The sequence below is a fragment of the Corvus kubaryi genome, unplaced genomic scaffold (assembly GCF_017639235.1).
Source record: "Corvus kubaryi isolate FWS band 111438036 unplaced genomic scaffold, C.kubaryi_AGA036_p1.0 64948, whole genome shotgun sequence".
Lineage (NCBI taxonomy): Eukaryota > Metazoa > Chordata > Aves > Passeriformes > Corvidae > Corvus > Corvus kubaryi.
The window spans coordinates 59,734-81,261 of NW_024581631.1; the positions used below are offsets into that span (position 1 = coordinate 59,734).

Below are 21,528 nucleotides of genomic sequence, written 5' to 3' on the forward strand. Positions count from 1 at the left end.
ATTACTTTCAAATGTTTTAACAGAGCACCAGGTTTTTTAATAGAAATATTTAGCAGCTCTGAATGTAAAGTAGTTCACTTAGGTGCCTAACTTCAGCTAAAAAATTAGCTGAATCCAAGTAACTGGGACAGTTCATATGAAACAACCTTATTGCAAGGGCTAAATCTACAGATCAACGTGAAGTATTTTACCACTGCACAACCTTGGAAATAATCACGTCTGCTTGAAATATTATGATTTCCTGTCAATCCTTTAGCTGTGGTAAAGATGTAAAACTCACCATCAACAAAAGTGATCTTTTTTTATCCTACTAACATGAGAGGCAATTATTTAAATGTTTAAGTATAAGGGAAAAGAAAAAGGAAGGAGTTATTTCTGACTGCAATTTATCTATGTAAACTGTAAAGAAAGCAAACGTGCTCTGTAACGAGCTGACATGAGCTGAGTTGGCATCCCAACACACGTTCCAGATATTTGCTTTCATCATCAACAAATAATTAATGAACTCATGAAACTATAATTAATTTTTAACACAAGGTAGTTTTGCATTTCATCAGACATATATAGTGAAAATCTGTTTCACATCAAATATTGGCCTACATAACAGACACAATTACCATTACATAATCCTCTTTGTTAATTAAGACTCTTAAAAGAATCACAATCTATATAGACTTTAGATTGTAGACAATAGAAATGACAAATGGAAGCTCCTGATTAATAATAACAAATGTTAGATTTTAAGGAATTCCGGGAAGACGTGCACGTAAGGATTCTCTTGTATTTATTTCCTGATAACAAGTCACAGGATGTTCCTCTATATTAAAACTCTGGTGAAAAATAGAGGGACTTGACCACAACACTGCAGTCATTGGAACTGAGTGACCTTTCTGTTGAAATCAAAGAACTGAACCTACTCAACTATTTTCATACCAAAACTCAGAGTATTTTCAACAGATGAAGAGAGATCTGAAGAGCAATCAAAAACTCTGGTATAGTCTCTACTAGATTTTTACTAATGAACACATGGTTTCAGGGGGGAAAAACAGGAAAGAAAAGGAAAGAAAAAATAAATACATATATTAATGAACAGAATGCATTCGGTATCACAGAACACGAGAAATCAGGCAACTGTCTCTGCTTTAAATTTGAGTTAGAAAACAAATGAGTATTTTCCAGAATGTATGTACTGAAAAAGATTAATATTTTCTTACACATCTTCAACTCGAATTCTCTGGTAGTCAGAAAGAATGGCTCCCACAGATACACCCTCCACTCCTTCTTTGTCCTGAAAAAAGACATGGAATATTAATGACAGCAGTATATAATGGTTTACGCTGTAGAGATTCAGTATCTGTACTTGCAGAATCAACCAAGAATATTTTTTTTTCTGTGTCCAGTACACAGAATAGAATAGGCTGGAGTACAGATCTTGCACAGAAGACAGCAGCTCAGCTGACCTACTACATGCTTATTACTCTAGCACAGTCTTCTTGACGCAACTACCATTCTAGAGAAGAAATAACCAAGATAACTGAAAAGTATCAGATGTAACAGATTATCCTGAAGTTTTCCAGACATCCTGAAAATTCCTTCCAGCTTTTCACTATAAGTGAGGTGTTAGCTATCCCACCTACAAATAATTATCAGCAACATACAACATACAATTAACTGAATTGTTAGTATTTGCCATGGTATGCAGCACAACAGAGTGTGAGATTACTCTTTTTATCCTAACACCAGAAAAGAAAACTACTCAACATCACCTTTTAAAAATTCTTCTATAAAAAAAGGTTTTCCAAGACACGTTTTCTCTGTTTCATTTAAATTACCTAAGCCAACAAACAGCACTTTATTTTTTCTTGTAAACCCACTGAGAATGTAACATTTCAAAATGCACATAGTTCCAGTATTTTGTGAGCTCTTGCATTTTTAAGTTGCTTGAGTCCCAATCAACATGCTGAACTTTCTTTTTCTAAACTTTTCTCTATCTTGACTTCGGTAAAAGTTGTTTTTCTCTTTTAACCAAGGTCGATCATAACTACACAGCATGACTTACTTTCTGGGCCTGTTCACAATCCTGTGAAGTTTACAGCAAGATTTTAAAACAAAATTTTCTATTATATACCTGTGATGATGCATCCTGCCCCTGCCTTTCTCTTTTGGCCTACTCTATGATCTTAGGAACTCCAGCTAAGCCTTGACTAAGCAAGCTGAGCAGTGAAGTGCCCCTTGACTGTATCAGCTGGATGGTGAAGCATCGTTGAGTGTACCAGGAGTTTTTGCCTAGTAAAGGTTGGAACAATTCTGACTGCAACATGCACATCAGCTGCCTAACTAAGGTGGGGAACAAAGGATAAGCAGTTATCCTTGGCAATCTAGGTAAATCATTTACCTGAATCATAGCCCAAGTGAAATGACAGCATTGTTATGAATTTCAAAATCAAATCAGTCTTTGCCTGCTGTGCTGCTGAATTTAAAATTCAGTTCCTGTTTCTTATCAATAAAATTATGCAGAGGGTGTTTTATTCAAAATTATAATATAGTGAAAAATGTTCTGGTTTATGCCTGTCTGGGATATTCTTCCCTCAATCTGTCATCTTATTCTTTACATTAATTCTCACTTCATATTTGTCCAACAAAATTCCTAAGTTATTCACACCCATCTACACTTCAGATGTAAGAGTCACTGTATTTATCAAAATTCCTACATATAGTAATCTAAAAATATATATCTATTCAAGTTACGTATTTCCCTATGTCATTAATGGATATATCCATTAATATGAAGCTTAATGCCGAATCGAACAGTGTTCAGGTTGATGCTTCTCATATATCCAGATGTAATAGTACTGAAAAAGAATAGTTTTATGTGTCATTCATTCATTATCCAATGATGGATCAAATAATTACTATCATTATTATTATTACTATTATCCATACAATATTATTTCTGCTTCCCTTTGAGCTTTCTCTGCAATTTTTCAAAGATCTTTTTAGGATAAAGATACTTTATACTTTAGATCACAGATACTTCAATTTACTCAACTCACCCATATACAATTACATTTCTTAAAAAGTTAACACAGTTGTGCAAGCAGAGTTTTCTTTAAATAAATTTGATCAACTAATTCATGAAGCCTTCTCAAATCTTCAAGTATATCTAAAATGATTTTTCCATACTCCTTTGTTTCATGCTATTTTGATATGCAGTCTACTTGTACTGCTAAAACTGCACGTAAGTTGCATTCTTCAAAGTTTTTTTAAAAAGGTTAGAAAATTGTGTAACAGTCTTGGAAAACATATCAGATAAATACTGTTTGTTTTTATTTTTATGTAAAAATAATAACCCTAGCAATTCCTTCAAAATGTCCTCTGTCACAATGTGCAGACATTGACCAACATGTCCAAAAATATTACCTATGTTTTTGTTTATGTTACTAATTCATCACTGTTCTAAGTTACCAGAGGCAAACTATGCCATCAACTAAGTTCAGTAAATAATGTTTTTGAAGTATCTGATACAAGCAAACAGAAGGGTATACAACTGCTGTCTCACAAGTAGATTAATCTCTATGGCTACATAAATACATATATCATACACAGTTTTCCACATTCTTTCATCACAGAATCACTGAACAGTTGAGTTAAAGACCCATACAACCTGGCCTTGAACGTTTCCAGTGATAGGGCATCCACAACTTTTCTGAGCAACCTGTTTAATAACATATTTCTCTTACCTCATCAAAACAAATAAGATGTTCAATATCATCATAATATTTATTATAATGCATTGCAGATCTGTAATTACAATAGTTTTCATTATATTTCATGATATATATATGCACTATGTACACTCTAATTTCTCTCAGAATGGGAAATAAATAGTTGGATGAGACATCTAAGAGAGTAACTCTATCAGAAACTTCAAAGAAAAAGATGGTATCCTCATAATAAACAAACATGCAGTGAAATCTGATTTCCCAAATAGACATATTTACAGAATCTCCTGTTCAACCATGGAGATTACAACTGACTTGCCCAACACATTTTTAACAAGCTCACAGAGCCATAAACATATTTTTTATTCGTTCTGTTTTTCAAGTTCTGACAAAATATATGCATCAGCAAAGATACTTGCTAAGAAAACTCCCTCAAATTAAAAGTAAATATAAGTAGAGACTTAAATATTCTGTTCTTATACAAACACAATACTTCTATACTAAAATGAACTGTTGCACAGACCTACTTGTTTGGGATTTAAAAAATTCTAGTCATGAGTCCTAGTAAATTTCAAAATCATGCTATGGTAATGGAATTTAAAAAGCGACAGAAGGTCACAGAACTTATTCTAAATGACCATTGAAACAATGGCCTAAACTTGAAACTTATGCATCAAGAAGATTACTCATAGGTTTTGTTTTGAGGTTGCTTGGGTGTTTATTACTATACAAATCTGTAACACATTGGATGTGTATGTTTATGAATACACAAACACATAAATACGTACACATGTATGCAATACATCTTGATGTTAGTAATGCAAAAACAAGGCTACTATTGGCTGCTTGATTACAACTTACATTAAATCTGATTTAAATAGTAACACAGATGATTGTCTGCACTTATTCTAGTTTATTTCCTTTGATAATACGTAAGTTTTAATTGTTTTTTGAAATGGCAGTACATCATGTCATTTTGCAGTTGTGGTTATAATTCATGTTTAAAAACTTATCACAGGTAGTTATTTATCACCATCTCTTCATTCAGTTCTTCTGATGGTAAAGAGCAAATACTAACTTTCATCACTGTCCAGACAACAGCTTCCACAAGGAGAAACACTAATATACTTAATACATGCTTTGAAATAGGACAACTATTCCATGAAATGGAATAAATTCAATCCCCTTATTTTGCCCAGTTCAACAAATTAAGGCTAGAATGGCACACATTCAAGAAATAAGAAGACTTGAAAGGAAGAAGGATGGAGTATGAGGCAGAACAGAAAAAAATATGGTCTAATAACGTTCATAAACTCCTCAACTGGACAGTTTACATAAAGCCTTGCCCCACAGTATATTCAGCTCGGCACTTGAAGCATGCAAAGAGTACTAACTGAAAGCTACTTCTTCACTGGACTTATTCTTAGGTATTGAAAGAGTTATTGGACACCTTGCAAACAGATGGCATTTAGTTTGACTAAGAGTTGATCACGGTTAGCAGAGAATCCATCCCAGAATCAATAGTGCCTTCACTTCTAATGTGGAATCTGATCAGGTTTGGTACAATTAAAAGCATGTTCACAAAACTGCACTCAGCAACGGTAAACCAAGCTGAAATCTGCAGGTAAAGATCAGGGATCCGCACTGAACTCAGAAGCTGAGGAAGTGAACTTGGGACAATTCAGAAGGAAAGATGTTACATATTGTATCATACAAAAAGTAACAGATAACAGAAAAACATCAGAGGAAAGTTCATACGGAAGGGTGTTTTTTTCTTGGGTTGAGTGGATTTTTAAAATTATTTTTTTAAAAAAACATCATGTACTGTTAGTTTAAGAGATTATTGACCTATGTTAAACTTTACTAATATGTTTCCAGTGCAATAAGCTACTCTAAAATAAAACTAAGTTGCTTCTCTGGAATATTTGGGTAATTCAGAAAGCGCTTATACTCAGTACAATATACTCTGTCACAAAGTACTACAACACAAAATATGCAATGTATACATAAAACCAGATGCTAAACACAAATGTATACAAATGCTAGCAAAGTTTTACTTTCCATATGACATTTTAAAACTTATTTTTTCCCTTTAGAGCTACCAAAAATACTCATTTCAAAAGGCAGGTAGAAAAATAAACTGTTGAAAACCAACTAAACAACACATTTTTAACAGCTTTTTTTTAATGTACCTAAGATAATTATTAGCTATGTTTTAACAGTAAGTGAAATTATACCATAATTGTATGTCTTGTTATAAGAGTAAATTTATTCCTGTTCACAGGACAAGAACAATAATCTTCATGAACAACTGTGTTAGAACAGCTAATTGATCTTTGCAACTGTAACTGTATTAAAACATACAATTTATGTTTAAGGCGTCCTAGTTTTAAAGTTATTTATTATTTTCAACAGTTTAATGAACAACAAAATTCAAAATTGCTGCTCTTTGTGTATCATAGACTACTGTTAGCTGCATCTCCTATCAGGAAATAGTATAAAAAATATAACAGTTTTGTGAAAGTTCCAAAACATCACTGCTGTTTTTAAGGTGCCTCTGTTATATCCATGTGCAATTCTAACAGACAGCTTCACAGCTGAAGGAAAAGAAAAAGAGAGGTAAGATTAATTTATACTAGCACAGTTAATTTAATTTTGATTTTTTTTCAATTATTGATAATAACAGTAATCTGAGGAAATTATTTCATATGCATTGTAGCATACAATACTGGTAGAAGTATTCTACTAGTAAGTAAAAAATTTATTGTGGTAGTATCAGTAGGGAGGTTTTCTATCATTTCATATTTTAATGTCTTTACCCGACCCTTTCAGAGTTCAGCAAAAAGAAAATTAGTGCTAATGTTTTCAATTTAATTAGTATATTACAGGCACTGTAACTATTAGTGGGAAATGTTATATTAATGAATGTAAAAGTTAGCTGTAAATTACCTCAGAGTTATTATCAATTTCCCAAGTTACTGCTCCTTAAGATAACCCTCTCCCTATGGTCCTTCCGGTAATTTTTCTTTGCCTGATAAACATGATGATTAAACACCACACAGTGCAAACCTTTGATACTTTTTAAATTAAATCCATGCCCAGCCTAAGGGCTGTGTCTGATTTCAACTAAATGTGTCAGTTAATCAGATAAAAAATTATCAGCAACTCAAAGAAACAGCAGCCTTAGGCTTCATCAGTGCCAGAGAAAGCTGAACAAAATAAGACATACAGACAATATCACATTATGAGTAAAGGTTACTGCTAAGCATCTCACTGCACAGCACTATTCACCACCTTAATAATGTCTATCTTAAATGAAATACTGCATACAACAGCCAAAATAATAACAATGAAAAGGAAGTACTAGACCTGTGCCTGTATATGCCTATTCACATGCATTGCAAGAAAATTTGAGCGCTGCCAGTCAGAAAAATGCAGAATATCCCTAAAAATGTACTGTGTAGAACAGATCTTTGTAAGAAAATGAACTATAAATAGCTGAAGAATGGTTAAACTAGATATAATTTTTAACATGTGCTTCACAGCTTTGCCACAAGAGTTCATTTTTTATGACCAAGATATAAAATACAGTCTCTACATGAAATTGTCTTTCCAATTAACATTCTTCTTAAAGCTTGTATGAATAACTGAAAACTGTTATCCATACTTAAACTAATGTTTAAGGTTATTTGTGTCTAAATAATGATTACCATACAGTTGCAAAACTTCTAAAGCACAACATATTTGCAAGTGTGTGACTGACAATATATACCCTAGTAACAGGACTTTCAGGCTTCTACAATTATTTGAGTGGAAAACTCTTAAATGTGAGTTTTGCCTTATAATTTGTGAAGCATTCTAAGATCACTGATTATAGTGATTTCAAACAGAGTATGTGATTTTTTCTAAGCTTTGATATGTCTGTCAGATGCAGCTGCAAGTAATCAAAGACAGTATGGAAATATTCCTGAGACATAAGGATATAATAACTCTATGTCAAACTGAAAACCCACTTATTTGGTAAGGCTCTGCAGACCAGCTACGAATCACATAGATCATCTTAGTGATTGCAGATCACTACACATCATCTGGGACTTTCCTGTCTTCCACACAGGGACCTCAAAACACATATATCTCATGCCTTCATTCCTCAGGAAAAAGTATTTCCAAAAACGGGTGGGAATATAATGTATAATGTGGATTTATAAAGCCCTGTGTGAACACTCTCACTGTGAATTTCAGAAGTCTACAGCGGACTTATTTCAACTTTCTTTGGAAGTAAATTACTGAATAATGGTATCTATACAAGGCAATAATGCTATGTAACTAATCTACTTTAAGAGCTAATTAGATACATTTGTACAAATGCCCTTCATAGGACACAGACACCCTACCACCTACCTTTAAGCAAAACTGATGGCCTAACTTCAAGAGTTTTACAAATGCAATTACTGAAACACTGCACACACACACACACAAAATCTATTAATTCAGTGTAGTGGCACCTTTAGGGTCTGATTACAATCTCACAAGAAACACATTTAATTAGTATATGGTACTCTTACTACCTGGATGTGACAAACATTGAGGAAGACGGTGCAGGCACACGTTTGTTTGCGCATACGCACACCACAGCAAAGGAAAAAAGAAAGAGAGCAAAAGAGACAGAAATATCACACTCCAAGTCTAATATCAAACAGAAGTGTATTGAAATACTGCAGTTCAAAAGGCTAGAATTACATTCTAAACGGGAGAAATGGAAAACCAGGAAAAATCTTCCACTATAGTCATATACCACACCCTAAATTCAAGTTTTCCTGATATACTGATTTTCCATGTAGCTGCATTTACAGAGTGAACAATTAGTCTTAGAAATTAGAAAGCATTCATTAATGAATTAATGTTTTATATTATATATTAAGTATTTTCATAGACTACAATAAAATTACTATATCATTTTAGATTCCATACTATTTCACAAGATTTTTTTTCTGAATTATTTAATTTAGATTGATAGATTCATTTTTCCAGTTAAAAAATTTCATACTAAACCTAATAAGCATTTTGTAAAATTTAATATAGTTACACATATTTATCAAAAAACATAGAATACTATGTAGAATAAAAATCAACAGAGATCCACTATTGTAAAGGCAACCTAAAGAGTTTTCTCTAGAACTGCTTTTGTTTTCCTTATACCTGTTAACTGAGTAACTGTTAACTGAGGCCTACATTCCATCCACATAGGCTACGAAGTCTTGTAGCTATGAAGCAAAAGTCTCCAGCTGAATAAAAAATATATACTTTTTTTATAATTGTATTTTGTGCAGAGAATTGGTTTCAAATAAATGTCTGCTTCACCTTTGGGACTTCCAGCTCTTAAATATTCAAATAATTACAGAGCAAACTTGCCTGCAGACACTTCTTTCGGGAAATCTTATTTACAAAATTACCTCAACAAAGACGGATTACTTAATTTAATAGCCAAAATTAACATGAACGGTCAACTCCAGATTAAATAAATGACATTACACCATAACAAGATGCCAGTGAACAACTACAAAACAGTCAAGTAACCATAAATGTTTCTGTTCTGATGCTAGACTGGATATTTTAAGTGCTGGTGATTAAGAGCAGTTATATTCATCTAGAATTAGTAGTCAAACACTGTGATCAGATTTAAAAGTTAGGTTTTCAACATACCAACATACATGATCATATAGAAGTTCTTCAGAATGAAAAAAAGTAAAAAAAGGTATTTGTGTTATGAGGGCAGGTACTGGTCTATATTATTATGTGCAAGATCAATGTCTTGCTGAAGACAAACCACTTAGCGAATCAAGAGAAAGGTCAAAAATATTAATTTGTATGCTTCTAGTTAAGAGAAGTTTCATGATTTAGATAATGAAACTCAGTTCACTTGCATAATCCTCTGGCCTCAGATAGGCAAAATTTCACTTTTGGGTTTCTTTATTTAAATAGTATCTTTAACAAACTGTAAGAGCCAAAAGCCAGCTTTGATAAACTAAATTCTTGAATATAGACACAAGGCCTTTTCCCCTTGCTTTGACCACATAGCCTCCATACAAACCACTTCTAGATGCTAGTGGCACGGTACTCCTCCACAAGGAAGACCAACAAAACAAGGATCCAGTGCAGCATCTACAAAACTATGAACAGACTCTACTGCTCTGGGTACCTGAGGTACAAACCATGGTTTGGGTCGTTCAAGTCATTAACAGACTCCCACTAAGGGAAGCTACTCTAGGAAAATGTCATACAAGAATTGCCTAGTCTCATTTATTTCTATATGAGTATTGTCAAAGCAATGTTATTAAATGAAGTAGTTCAGAACACATGCTGGCAAATACTAAGGCATGTAAGTATCTTGATTCTTGCTAGTAATTCTATGAGCAAACAGTCCTTTTTGAGAAAGTAAAGCTACTGTAGGCATGATATGATACCTACTTTTCCTTTTTTAGGTCTTTTACCACATACAACAGCACAAGGGTCAGAACTATGGAAGAAAAACATGTCTTAAATGAAAATGAGCTATTTTGTCCATTAGAACCAAATCTTCTTTTTCTCCCTTATGTTTTCTTGTAAAGAAATTTCAAAAAAAAAAAAATTATTTTTATTTGTCTAAACTAACTCTCAGATATGCCAATGTGACAGTAAGGTCATGCTTATTTTTACACATTCTAAATAATGTAAGAATTTACTGTTAAATAAGTCAATTTCACTGACACTAACAAGTCTGACAAGTAGATATATTTATATACATTTAGATAAATTCATTCTCCCATATACTACATCTTTCAAAACTGCATTACATAGTTAATGAAATCTGCGTAACGTGCACTGATATACAAATACACTCGCACCCTCACACTTTCACATATACATGCATTCTCACATTGCCAGTGAACTCTACTTACTTTAAAAGGAAAAATACTTTCAACAGGAAAATTTGCTTATATTCTTCTTATGACTTCAACTCCAAAGAACTGTACAAACATTTACCATTTAGAGAATATCTTTTCATAGTACTGAATGTTCAGCCTTTGAAATGTCCAGTATTTGTAGAATAGAGCTCCTGAAAGCATTTGTAAATCAGACTCTCCATCAAAAATTGTCAAACTTAGCTTTTCACCAACTAGACTTGAAGAAATAACACCTGGAGCATACTGTACTGAAGCAAAATATCACATTCTGTAAGAAAAATAAATTTTCACTTAAGGTTGATCAAGATAAAAAGTTATCAATGCAGTATTTGAACAAGTCATGCAAACACAATCAAAAATCTTCATTACCACTTGCCTGAAATATCGACCGCATTCAGTAATCTGAAGTACTTGAATAAAAAATACGCAGTATGACAGACATGAAAAACAAAGTTTTAACCGCAGAGTCCCTTGATGAAAAAGCAGACATTTTATAGTAAATCTGCAGATTTTTAACTTAGACTCTTAAAAACAGCTAATTCACATCTACACCTATGCTGAGCCATGTCTACTAGTAACATGAACATACTTTATAACTAATTTATAATGTGAAGATGCAAAATACTTGCAATCATTCCTGAATTGTCACAAAAACTGTAACACTGAAGTACATGCAGAGTAATTAACTGATTAATAAATTCAAAATTTTTAACCGTTGACAAATTTAAAAATCCTGTGGCTTTCACTGTCTTCACAGGTTTTTTAGTTTAAAATGATACCTTCTCTCAAGTGCCAAAGTCTTTTTTTAATACAGAAGAAGTATTATAGCAAATATTATTATAGTGGCACAAGTTATTGGAATGTGAAATTACCTGATCATGAATGTATGAGAAGAAAAGCATGCTTGAGGAAGTAAGATTTACTGCATTTTATTTGGTATTGCTCTAATGGGGAACTGTAGGCCACTATGGACAAAAAAAAAATTCAGCTGGCAAGAAAGGCGGATAATTTTCACCTGAAAATTTCCTGCATGAAACAATGTCACTTGTTCTGCTATATGTGCACATTTGTTGGTAAACTGTGTCCCTCTAAAAACTTCTTCAGAATTTCATATACACGTTTTCAAACTACTAAATCATTATGCTGCTATTACTCCTAGAAGCAGATAATCTTGGCATGGACTCTTAAGTACATAAAAACTCACAGAAAATCTCTAATAAATACTGCAAATTTCAATTTTTCCCAATGACAAAATGTCTTAGATAAACTCAGAAATATTCTTATTATCTGTACTGGCAATAATCAGATCTTCTGATCTTATAATCACTACTCCTTACATAAAAGCAGAACACAGGACTTTCTAAAACATTATGCTGGAGGAAAACAGTCTATTGAAAACACAAATCCAAAAGAAAAGCCTCTTTCTTTTTGTACTTGGAACAGAAACCTCATGAATCCTCCTTTAATCTTCAACATTTTTGTTACTTCTCCAAAAGTCAGCAGGGTTTGAAATAATTTAAAACTGTTAGGAATCTCAACAACATAACACCAGATGTTTGTTTCATCAAACTAAGTTGCTATGGTAAGGTTTGTATTTTTCTCTTGTCTAAATAACTAGATCCAAGAAATCATATGAAAAAGAAACAGGGAATAAAACTGAATTAAATGAAGGCATACTCATGATTTTCAAATTCTTCTATAGCCTATACATAATTAAAACTATTCTGATAAAATATTCTTTAAAAACCAACCCCTCATTTTCTACATTGTTATACATTTTTTTCTAATTTTTGGAAGTGATCCTCTTCAAATTTAAGTATTGACACAATAATTATGGTTTCAAAACTACAGTGTCTTCACTGCACTTCCCATAATAAAAATTCTTTGAGGATTTAAACTTCTTGAGTGAAACAAACAGAATTCTTTGCATACTTAGTGTTATTTTATGCCACTCATTTATGACATTATTTGGTCTTATTGATGAAAATATTGCAACTTTCAATAAAGTCTTTCCCAGATTACAGAGGAGCACAAAATGCCACACTGATTTTCAGGTTTGATTCTCTTATAAAGTGCCTTTGTTTGGATTATTTTTCCATCACTGTGTTTGAAAAACAGACAAGGTCACCTTGCATTACTAAAATGATAGCAATGATTCCAAGTCTTAAGAGAAGCATTCCAAAACAATATCAAATTATGCTGACAAATTTAAGAAAGTTTACCTGAAGAATCAAATCTTTCTCTTCACTGAGCTACTCAGCAGGAAGAATCAAGGGTTCTTCCAAATATTTTCTTGTCACAACAGAAACAAATATTTTCCTATACGATTTCAGTTCAATATACATGTGCTGAATGATCGTATTTCAGACATTTCACATTTTCAGCTTCAGCCACATAAAGTCGTATTTCTATAAAAGTTGTCCATGTCTACTTTTGCTCAGATATGGTAATTTGGCAGAACAGTAGCTTAATAATACATTCTTAAGGATAACATTCTCCCACTTACAATAGAAACACTTCTACATTAGATATTTAGAGCTTATTAATTAGAATCAATCAATAAAGGTAAGGAACTAAAAATATACCCTGAACAAATAATGCAGTATTACCCCTTAGTAAAAGCATGTTAGATGTATTGCAAGATTGCTACACTCAGTACAGCGGGTCCACATTGCCTCCAAATTCCCATTTTGTACCTTAAGCTCAGAGTATACTGCAATAAACAAGTCTTTACAGAGTAGAAGGTGACTGGATTTCAGGTCCATGAGGAGAGAACAACTTACGACACAATTCTCTGGTAACAGTCCTTGAAGTCTCAAAAGCTCCCAGTCTAGTCCAAACTTTGAAACACCCTCTTAATTGCACAGCATTACGGGTTTTCACTTTATTTTCATGAAAGAAGACTAAAATTGCCATCTCTCACAGATGGCAATATCTGGCAGAGTAGTAAGTACTCTGATGCAAGCATCAATACCAGGAAAGTATTCTCTACCTTTTTAACATCATACAATTTTTATAGGGCTTTGGACAAAATGTAGCATATTGAATGTAAGAAAAGAATCTTTGTCTTCAGCAGTGATTGAATTTATGCATGCCCATTACTGGAGGTGTGTAATTCTTCAGCAACAGCACATGCCTGCCACTTCATGAGACAAACTGAGAAATGTAATTTTTTCAGAGTGGTCCAAGTGTTTGATGATGCAAACACATTCTTACTCTATAAAGAGCTTCACCAAGTGGCTTCTCTCTAAACACTTATTCAATTCTTATTCCAAGCCTTCTCTCCTTCTACAATAGCTTATGTGATCCATAAAATAAGGCACTCATTTTAATTACAAGGTGTGGGGCTATTTCCCACTGACAGACCCTCATTTTCTTTCCAGAATATTGCCTTTTAATCTCTAAATTAATTTAAAGTTGTCATTGTAACTAACAAGTATTCTGGGAATACAGCCCTACCTGGATGCTCTAGATCAAAGTAATCTGTTGATAGCAACGGTTTTTTCTCATAAAAGAGAAGTAGACCAAAGAGTCTGAAAGATCCTAAACAGCAAAGAACCATCAATTTCAGCCTGCGTACAAGACAGAGCTCAGTCAGATGAACAATGCAATCATTTTACTAGGGGAGTGCAAATGTAATTCAAGGAGTTCAGATGTTCTGGATCACTGTGCAATTCAGTCTAGACTGATTTTCCTGCTGGAGCCTTGGAATGGGGAATGAACACGGCAAGAAGGCCAGGATGCAAGACACTGGAGTGCAACATACTGCCTGTCAGATCACCCTTCTGTGGATAAGCAGGAGCAGCCCTGAAAAGGGTGTGAAAACTCATTAGGACTTATAGGGAGGGAAAAAAACCCCAACCTGATTTTAAAAGAAATTTAAGGGAATCAAAATTATCAGTGCTGGAGTTCAGTCAGTACTAAAGGATTAGTACTAAAGCCCATGTTTTTGCTTCAATGTATCCAAAAATGAATTTAATTAATGGCAGATAAATATTAAACTATATTGCAGTTGCCTATCACAGGAGACAAATATCACGCAGCAGAGAATCAGATAAAGAAAAATGTTTCTAGCCCTTCTGTGATACAGGTGTAACTGCTGCATTCCACACAACTTAGAATGAAAAATTAATAGCAAGTCTTAGACATATGTAAAATAAACAGGCCATTTGTTAAAACAAAATTCTGATGTGTAATTCAAAATTATCACCCACTTCTGTCCTATCATTAAAAACTAGGTTTGCAGTTGTGGAACACCCTGCCAATGAATACAAAGACACCTTTCCTTAAGTGCATCTTTTTGGAAGACACACTTGTATAGAGCAGTGTTTATATATTCAAATTTAAAGCATTATTTTATTTCAAATTTCCATGTCTTGGAATGTTTTCCTTTTTTTTTTTCTTTTAAACTCTACAAATGTGCCACACATATTTCTCCTCTCTAAATTTTGTACTTTGAATTTTACTAATACCTCAATATTAAAAAAGAACATTCAGATGACCTTGGGTTTGGGAAGTTTTCAGATTTCCTTGATTATGGGGGGCTTTTTTTAGCATCGGGATACAAGAGATACTCCTTAATATTTTTAGTACCAGAACAAAACATTTTGAATCAAAATAAAATCACTACATCATGAATGTTAATATTAATCACTCTGTGAAAAATAGTATTGTATGACTAGAACAGACCATCCCCTTTAGGGAGAAATATAATGTTCAAGTGGATTATTCTTTTAGTAGTGTAATGGAAAGGCATTCTACCCAGTCCCAGAAGAAAAATCAAAATATGCATTTAAATGGAAATATTATGCAATGGATAGGACAAAATAAACTCCTCAGAACTGTAAAGAGCTACATATATATATATATACAGGAAACCATATATATGAGATTTTATTTATATATATTTATTTAATTCTATACATATATATTTATGCATATAATTTTAAATTTTAAAAGATAGGTTTGTAGCTCTAGGCTTATCTTGCAAATATTGAGATGCAGTCACAACACATATTCTGGTTTTGGTCACAATTTCAAATAATATATACAACTCAGCTCTATGCAAGAAGTTGTGAGTATTCTTTTTTAATTTTCTGCACATTTTGTGCCAGACCATATTCTAAACAGCTTTTACAAAGTGATAATGTTTCACTGACAGTGTTTTGTGTACTTCACATAAAATTAAATCTCAGATAAACCTTGAGAAAAAGAAAGCAGAAAGCTAAGCAATACAGCATGTTGCTCTTTTTGACCCACAAACGATTATCAGTTATTTTAGAAGTTATGACAGTTTTCTCAAGTCCTTAAGGAGTCTGACACCATTGGTATAGCTTTTAACACTGCATTTATGTTTATATCACAATACAATAAAACAGCAGGAATAGTGTTCAAATTACTGGGGTATTGGATGGTTTATTGAAAATAACAGTATTACCATAACATTAAAAAAATTCTTCGAATGTGCTAAGTAATCACTGCTATCCATGCTGCATGTGAATTATGGGATAAATTTTGGAAGTTATCACCAATTGCAATGACTACTAGGTCTCTCTCTCTGAGGGAGGACTCTATGCATGAACAATAACCCCTAAACAAACTGAATAACCAGTAGTATGACAACACTTGAAAATTTGTTGTAAAATCAGTGCTATGCAAATTATTTGTTGTTACAATACAGATGACTTCATCATTAGAGCCAATATTTACTGTTCTTTATCAGGTACAAATAAAAAGCAGAATGTAAACAATACAACCACTCTTCTCTCCATCCTTTCCCTCCAGATTGCTACATAACCACAGTACCAATGGCACAGTAACTAATTTATCTAACTGCATTAGTAATTTTATCATTATTTTTTTCAAAATATTAAGAGCTACACTTTCTTATCCTCGGCCTTCATTTACTCTTTGGTTAATCAAGCTTGATTCAACATCACTCGGATTTTTAAAAGATGGGAAAAGAGAGTTCATTATTTTTTAAAGTGTCTTGATTTTTTGTAGTACTTAATGCTAGAAATGCAAGGCTAAATAATGTTAATCCTCTCAGACAAATTTGAAACCAGATACATTCAAACTTGGGAAAACTTATTCACCATTTTTTAACCAAGAACTTCCATTGTTTTCAATGGCAAAGAACAAATCAGCAAGATTGGTAACCAGTTTGGAGAAGCACTACTACCACCACACCAGCCCCTCACACCAGAGGAACCCCAAGGTTTCAAAAATAGAAATTTGAGCTGATTTTGTATTCAGTATCATGGGCAATCACACTACATGTACAAGCTTGGCAGCTAAAACAGTTATAATAAAAATCCATTTTCCATTAAAAGAGGATTCTTATCCATAGATACTTCTACCTATTCTGCCTAAGAGACTTTTTGCAAGTGCCCGATTAGAAAGATTAAATGGGTGCTCCGGAAAATTCATCGAAGATGATTGGGCAATTATGCCCAATGCATGAAGAAACAAGCCCCAAAAGACAATTTCTAAAACTACACATAGTTAGATTTATATATAATTACATATAGTGATATGTAATCACTACATATAATTGAAAAAAAAAATAGAACCAGATATTAATCCATTGTAAAAGAGTTCAGCAAACTAAGGCAAATTAAAAGTGAAGGGCCTACTGCTTTTAAATTATGCTCACTTCCAAGTTTACCCAGAATATCTATTTCAAAGCAAGTGTTCTAACTCCTAATGACCTACCTGCCTTCATGAAGTGTACTTGCCTGGAACAATGACAGCTAAGTAATACTTTGGAACTTCTGCCTAGACTTGAAACTCAGTCTGAATTCTACTTGAAGAGAAATCTATATAAATTGCAACGTAGGCAACCACTAACTGGTATGACTGAATGTCGTTTCTTTTCCCTTTTTTTTTTCTTTAATCTCTGATGCAGCCTTCTCTCCTCTTGCATAGGAATGAAATAAAAAAGTACTTGAGTACTTCCAGAAAACCAGGTTTCAACAATGTAGAGGCAGAGATATCCATGACTTTTTTCATAGTTTGCCCTGCATTTTCAATAGCTTTCAATGGTATTTAATTTTATTTCTAATAAATATAATTTACAATATAGTATAAAAAATTGACTTTAAAATTTCTTGCAATTATGGAAAAGGCACTTACTCAACAAAAGCACTCAGTAAAATTCCTCCATTGTTTACTGCTTTTTTAACAGCAATTTTTAGGTATTTCTGGTCAGAAAGGGATCATTCTGCAACCTAATCAACTGGAAGGATACAGGACACAAAACATCCCTTGGTAATTTCAATATTTGAGTCCAATACCTAAAAATCAGTCTGTAAAACAGTTGCAAACACTAGATATAATCCTCCTCTGTATCATTCTTAATGGCATTATCTGTCTATTAAAATGCAGTATTTTAAGGTATCATATTTTAATCCCAAAGACTTCCTATTCTGAACAGTTTAGTAAAGATATAATCAGAAATAGCCAATGTTCTCTATTAATGTAGGCATATTCACAGAGACTATAGACCACCTGGGAAAAAAATCATGTCTAACAAACATCTAAAAATTAGTTAGGTTTTTTATTAAGAGGGTACCTCAGCACAGCTGTTATTCAGGCATTTGGAAAGGACGTACCTTTATCTCCTGTCTTCATTATGGGGTTTTACTCAAAAAAAGCTAATTCCTCTACAAACTGACATGAAAATTAAAGGCCCCCTGTAATGCCTGATAGAAGAGCATCCTAAACCCTGCTTTAAATACAGTGGCAAGCATGGCCAGGGATTAACACCCCAGCCCCTCTAAGAACCACTGGCACTGCTCCTTCTGTAGAGCAGGGAACAGAGTACTTTGGCTCTTCTAGCAGTCTTGATGCACACAGGAAGGAATCTCCTTTTACTTTTGATTACCAGTAGACACATTCTTAGCTTACTGTATAGTCTATGTGTGATTCACTGTCTTTCCAGTCTAATAATTAATGCATATTCTACTATAACTGATTATGCAATCAGAGATGGCCTCAGGTCATATAGTAGTAATACAAACTGTTATTAGTAAGAAATTTGAAAAAGACTTGTTATGTAAACACTTAAGAACAAATCTAAGTAGTATTCTAAAATGTGCAATTCATCACTGCACTTTTGCCTCCCACCTCCAGCAGGCTACCTCAGCTATCAACACTACCTTAAAACACTGGATGCAAAGATGATAAAATACAGTAACTTCACTTATAAGCAATCTTGCTTCATTTCATATTAGGGACGAGAACACAAAGCTAATAGGGAGAAGAAGGTGATGTTATCATTTTATGATTCCATGATTATCATTATTACTTGGTGATAGTAACACAGTAGCACTTCAAGGCTAAAATGCACCTAAGATTTTCCAACACAATAATTTTTCATTAGAAATGTCAGTGCATTAAAGCTTAAGTGTTTTATAAGAAGCAATTGGTTTTGGCCAGTTTCCAGTTAATACAGGAGTTTTCTTCCCAGGTTGCTGTCAGCTTTCTTAACAGGCTCCACCAGAATCTGCATTTGTGTGGTCCAAGCTCTTAAATACAGTTCCCCAGGCAAACTGTTGTGAACCTAGGAACAGGCTTTCCCTATGCGTATGGTCCCAAACTGACAACGTGGTTCAACCATGTCCAGCCAGAAGACAGGATCCAGAAAGAGCAGCACGAAACACCCAAAGCCATTTTCTCAGAAGAATCACCTATTCAAGTTCAGGAAGACAGAAAAATATTCCAATTTTCTGCTTTCCTTTGTCTCACAGGAAATTTCAGTAGCTAATTTTCCTCCATTGTCACCAAAAATCTTTGGAAATCTTTTTCCTATGTAATGGAGATTCCGCATTTCAGTCAGTTAACTGCAAACCAGCTTCACAACAAAACACTAGTATGACACTTTCTACAGAAATGCTTGGCCAAAACCTGAAAACTTCATTAGGGTTTTACATTGAAAAAAGACGTTTGAGATGATCTGTTCTCACGCAAGTATTCCAGGCAAACCTGATCCAACTTTTCCATTTTAAACAGGCTTGATGCTTCTGAAACAAAATACAATGCTATTTATACCAGAAACAAGACAAGTATGAACCAGGTACTAAGACACCACATCCATGTAAAGTCTAACTTACCCTAAACCCAGGTAAAGCTGTAAGTGGAAAGCCTTCAGGAAATGCCAATATATGGAAGCAACACTGCCCCAATCTGGGTTGACAAGACCACACTTTAGGGGATATTACTACAAGGTAGAGAGAATTTGTGTAGCAGAAAGAAAGGACAGCTTGAGGATCTTCCTTAAGCAAGAAATGTAAAAGAAGGATTTTTAGAAGGAGATTGGAAGTAACAGAAAGACAGATGATAATGTGCCAAAGACATGGTAAAAGAGTAAACCAAAATTATCAACACAGAAATAGCAAAATCAAAAGAGAAATATATAGGAAAGTAAAACTTCCAGAAAATTTTTCTGTAAAGGAGCAACAATTTAAAAATTACAGAAAAAAACCACCTTCCAGCAAATCTTAACATAAAAAAAATTTACAAAAGTCTCCAAACACATAATGTTATCCTAAAATCTGCTCCATCTTGCTTTATTTTATTAGCTTGCATAAAATGGAAATATATTTTCAATCTTCTGAAGTTCTGACATCTCATATTGTCAACAGGGCTGTAGCACCAGTTTGCTTGCAGAGTGGCAGCCATTATGCCCCCTTAAAATCTGAAAGCAAATGTGTGTCTAAATAGGGGGTAGAGGAGTATTTATTTTTATTTCTTCCAATTGGGTGAAAGTGAGGCTTTTCTCCAGGAAGATGTGTCCTTAGTCACCATGAGAGTACCAGAAAGGGTACCTGAACACAAAGGTATGGTGAAGAAGGGAGACAGGTTGGCAGCTTCAAAATGTTTTAAAGAATAAGAAAAAAAATACAGCTTGTTCAGGTGATACCAGAAGATTAAATGCAGGCAAATGTTTAACAATGGAGAGAGAATGTAAGGAGAGGCACTTCAAAGTAGAAACAGAGAAAATTATGCAGAAAAAAAAGTATCAGGAAAAGTTGTAGACCAGAAAAGACCAAGAAGAAAAATCAGGAACCCTGCCAAGAGAGAAAACTGTTAACTAAATTGATCTTGAACCTATTCCAAAGGCACAGAAGAATGGATGATGTAGAGTCATTACCGAAGAACAAGAAGAGATATATGTTCATCTTTTACCCCTGCTCTTCCAAATTCCAATAGCCTCCAAAGTATGCTTGACTTTTTTAAACTCCAACATTTCTCACAGTTCTTCTATTCCCATCCCAGCCACAAGCAAAAAATATTGAAACAAATAAATCCAAGAAAACGCAAAAAATTCAAACTTACACATTTAATCTTAATCACTGTTCCTCTGGTCAGCTTTTTCCTTTTTTTTTTTTTTAAGTGACATTTTAAAAAATACCAAACATTAGTTCAGCGTCACAGTACAATCCCAACAATATTTTGAAGGGTATTATTTCTGTATGTGCTGTTTTAATAGGAAATGGATAGCAAGAAAGATAAAATCACTTAGGTAGAGCATCAAAGATCCCTTTGGTACCTTCTCTGCCTAAAGCTATCTGCATTTTCTTTACAATTCAGATTCTCAATCTTTAAAAGCGTGTACCAAAGCAAGCTGAATATTTTCTGGCACTGTCAGTATGCGGCTGCATCACAGAGAAGAGAATGCCTGTCTTCCTTTATCATCCCTCCTCACTCATTCCTCAACTGCAGGCTGATTGTTATGGCATTCTCCAAGATTAGGAACAACCTGATTATTCAGTTAGAAGACAATGTTGCATGAATCAGAATTTCCCAAATTGTGTGTTGCCTAAACTGAAAAGAGCATCTCCATAATGGTTTATTGTTGA

General features: G+C 33.6%; 1 protein-coding gene across 5 annotated transcripts in view; it reads right to left on the reverse strand.

The window, feature by feature from the left end:
• Positions 1-21,528, reverse strand: part of LOC121672768 (diphthine--ammonia ligase-like) — a 90,867-nt gene that overhangs the window by 45,893 nt on the left and 23,446 nt on the right. For all 5 annotated transcript variants that reach the window (XM_042045591.1, XM_042045590.1, XM_042045588.1 and 2 more), the window contains exon 4: positions 1,215-1,288. In XM_042045591.1, the coding sequence (XP_041901525.1) occupies positions 1,215-1,288 (74 nt within the window). The remainder of the gene's footprint in view (positions 1-1,214; positions 1,289-21,528) is intronic.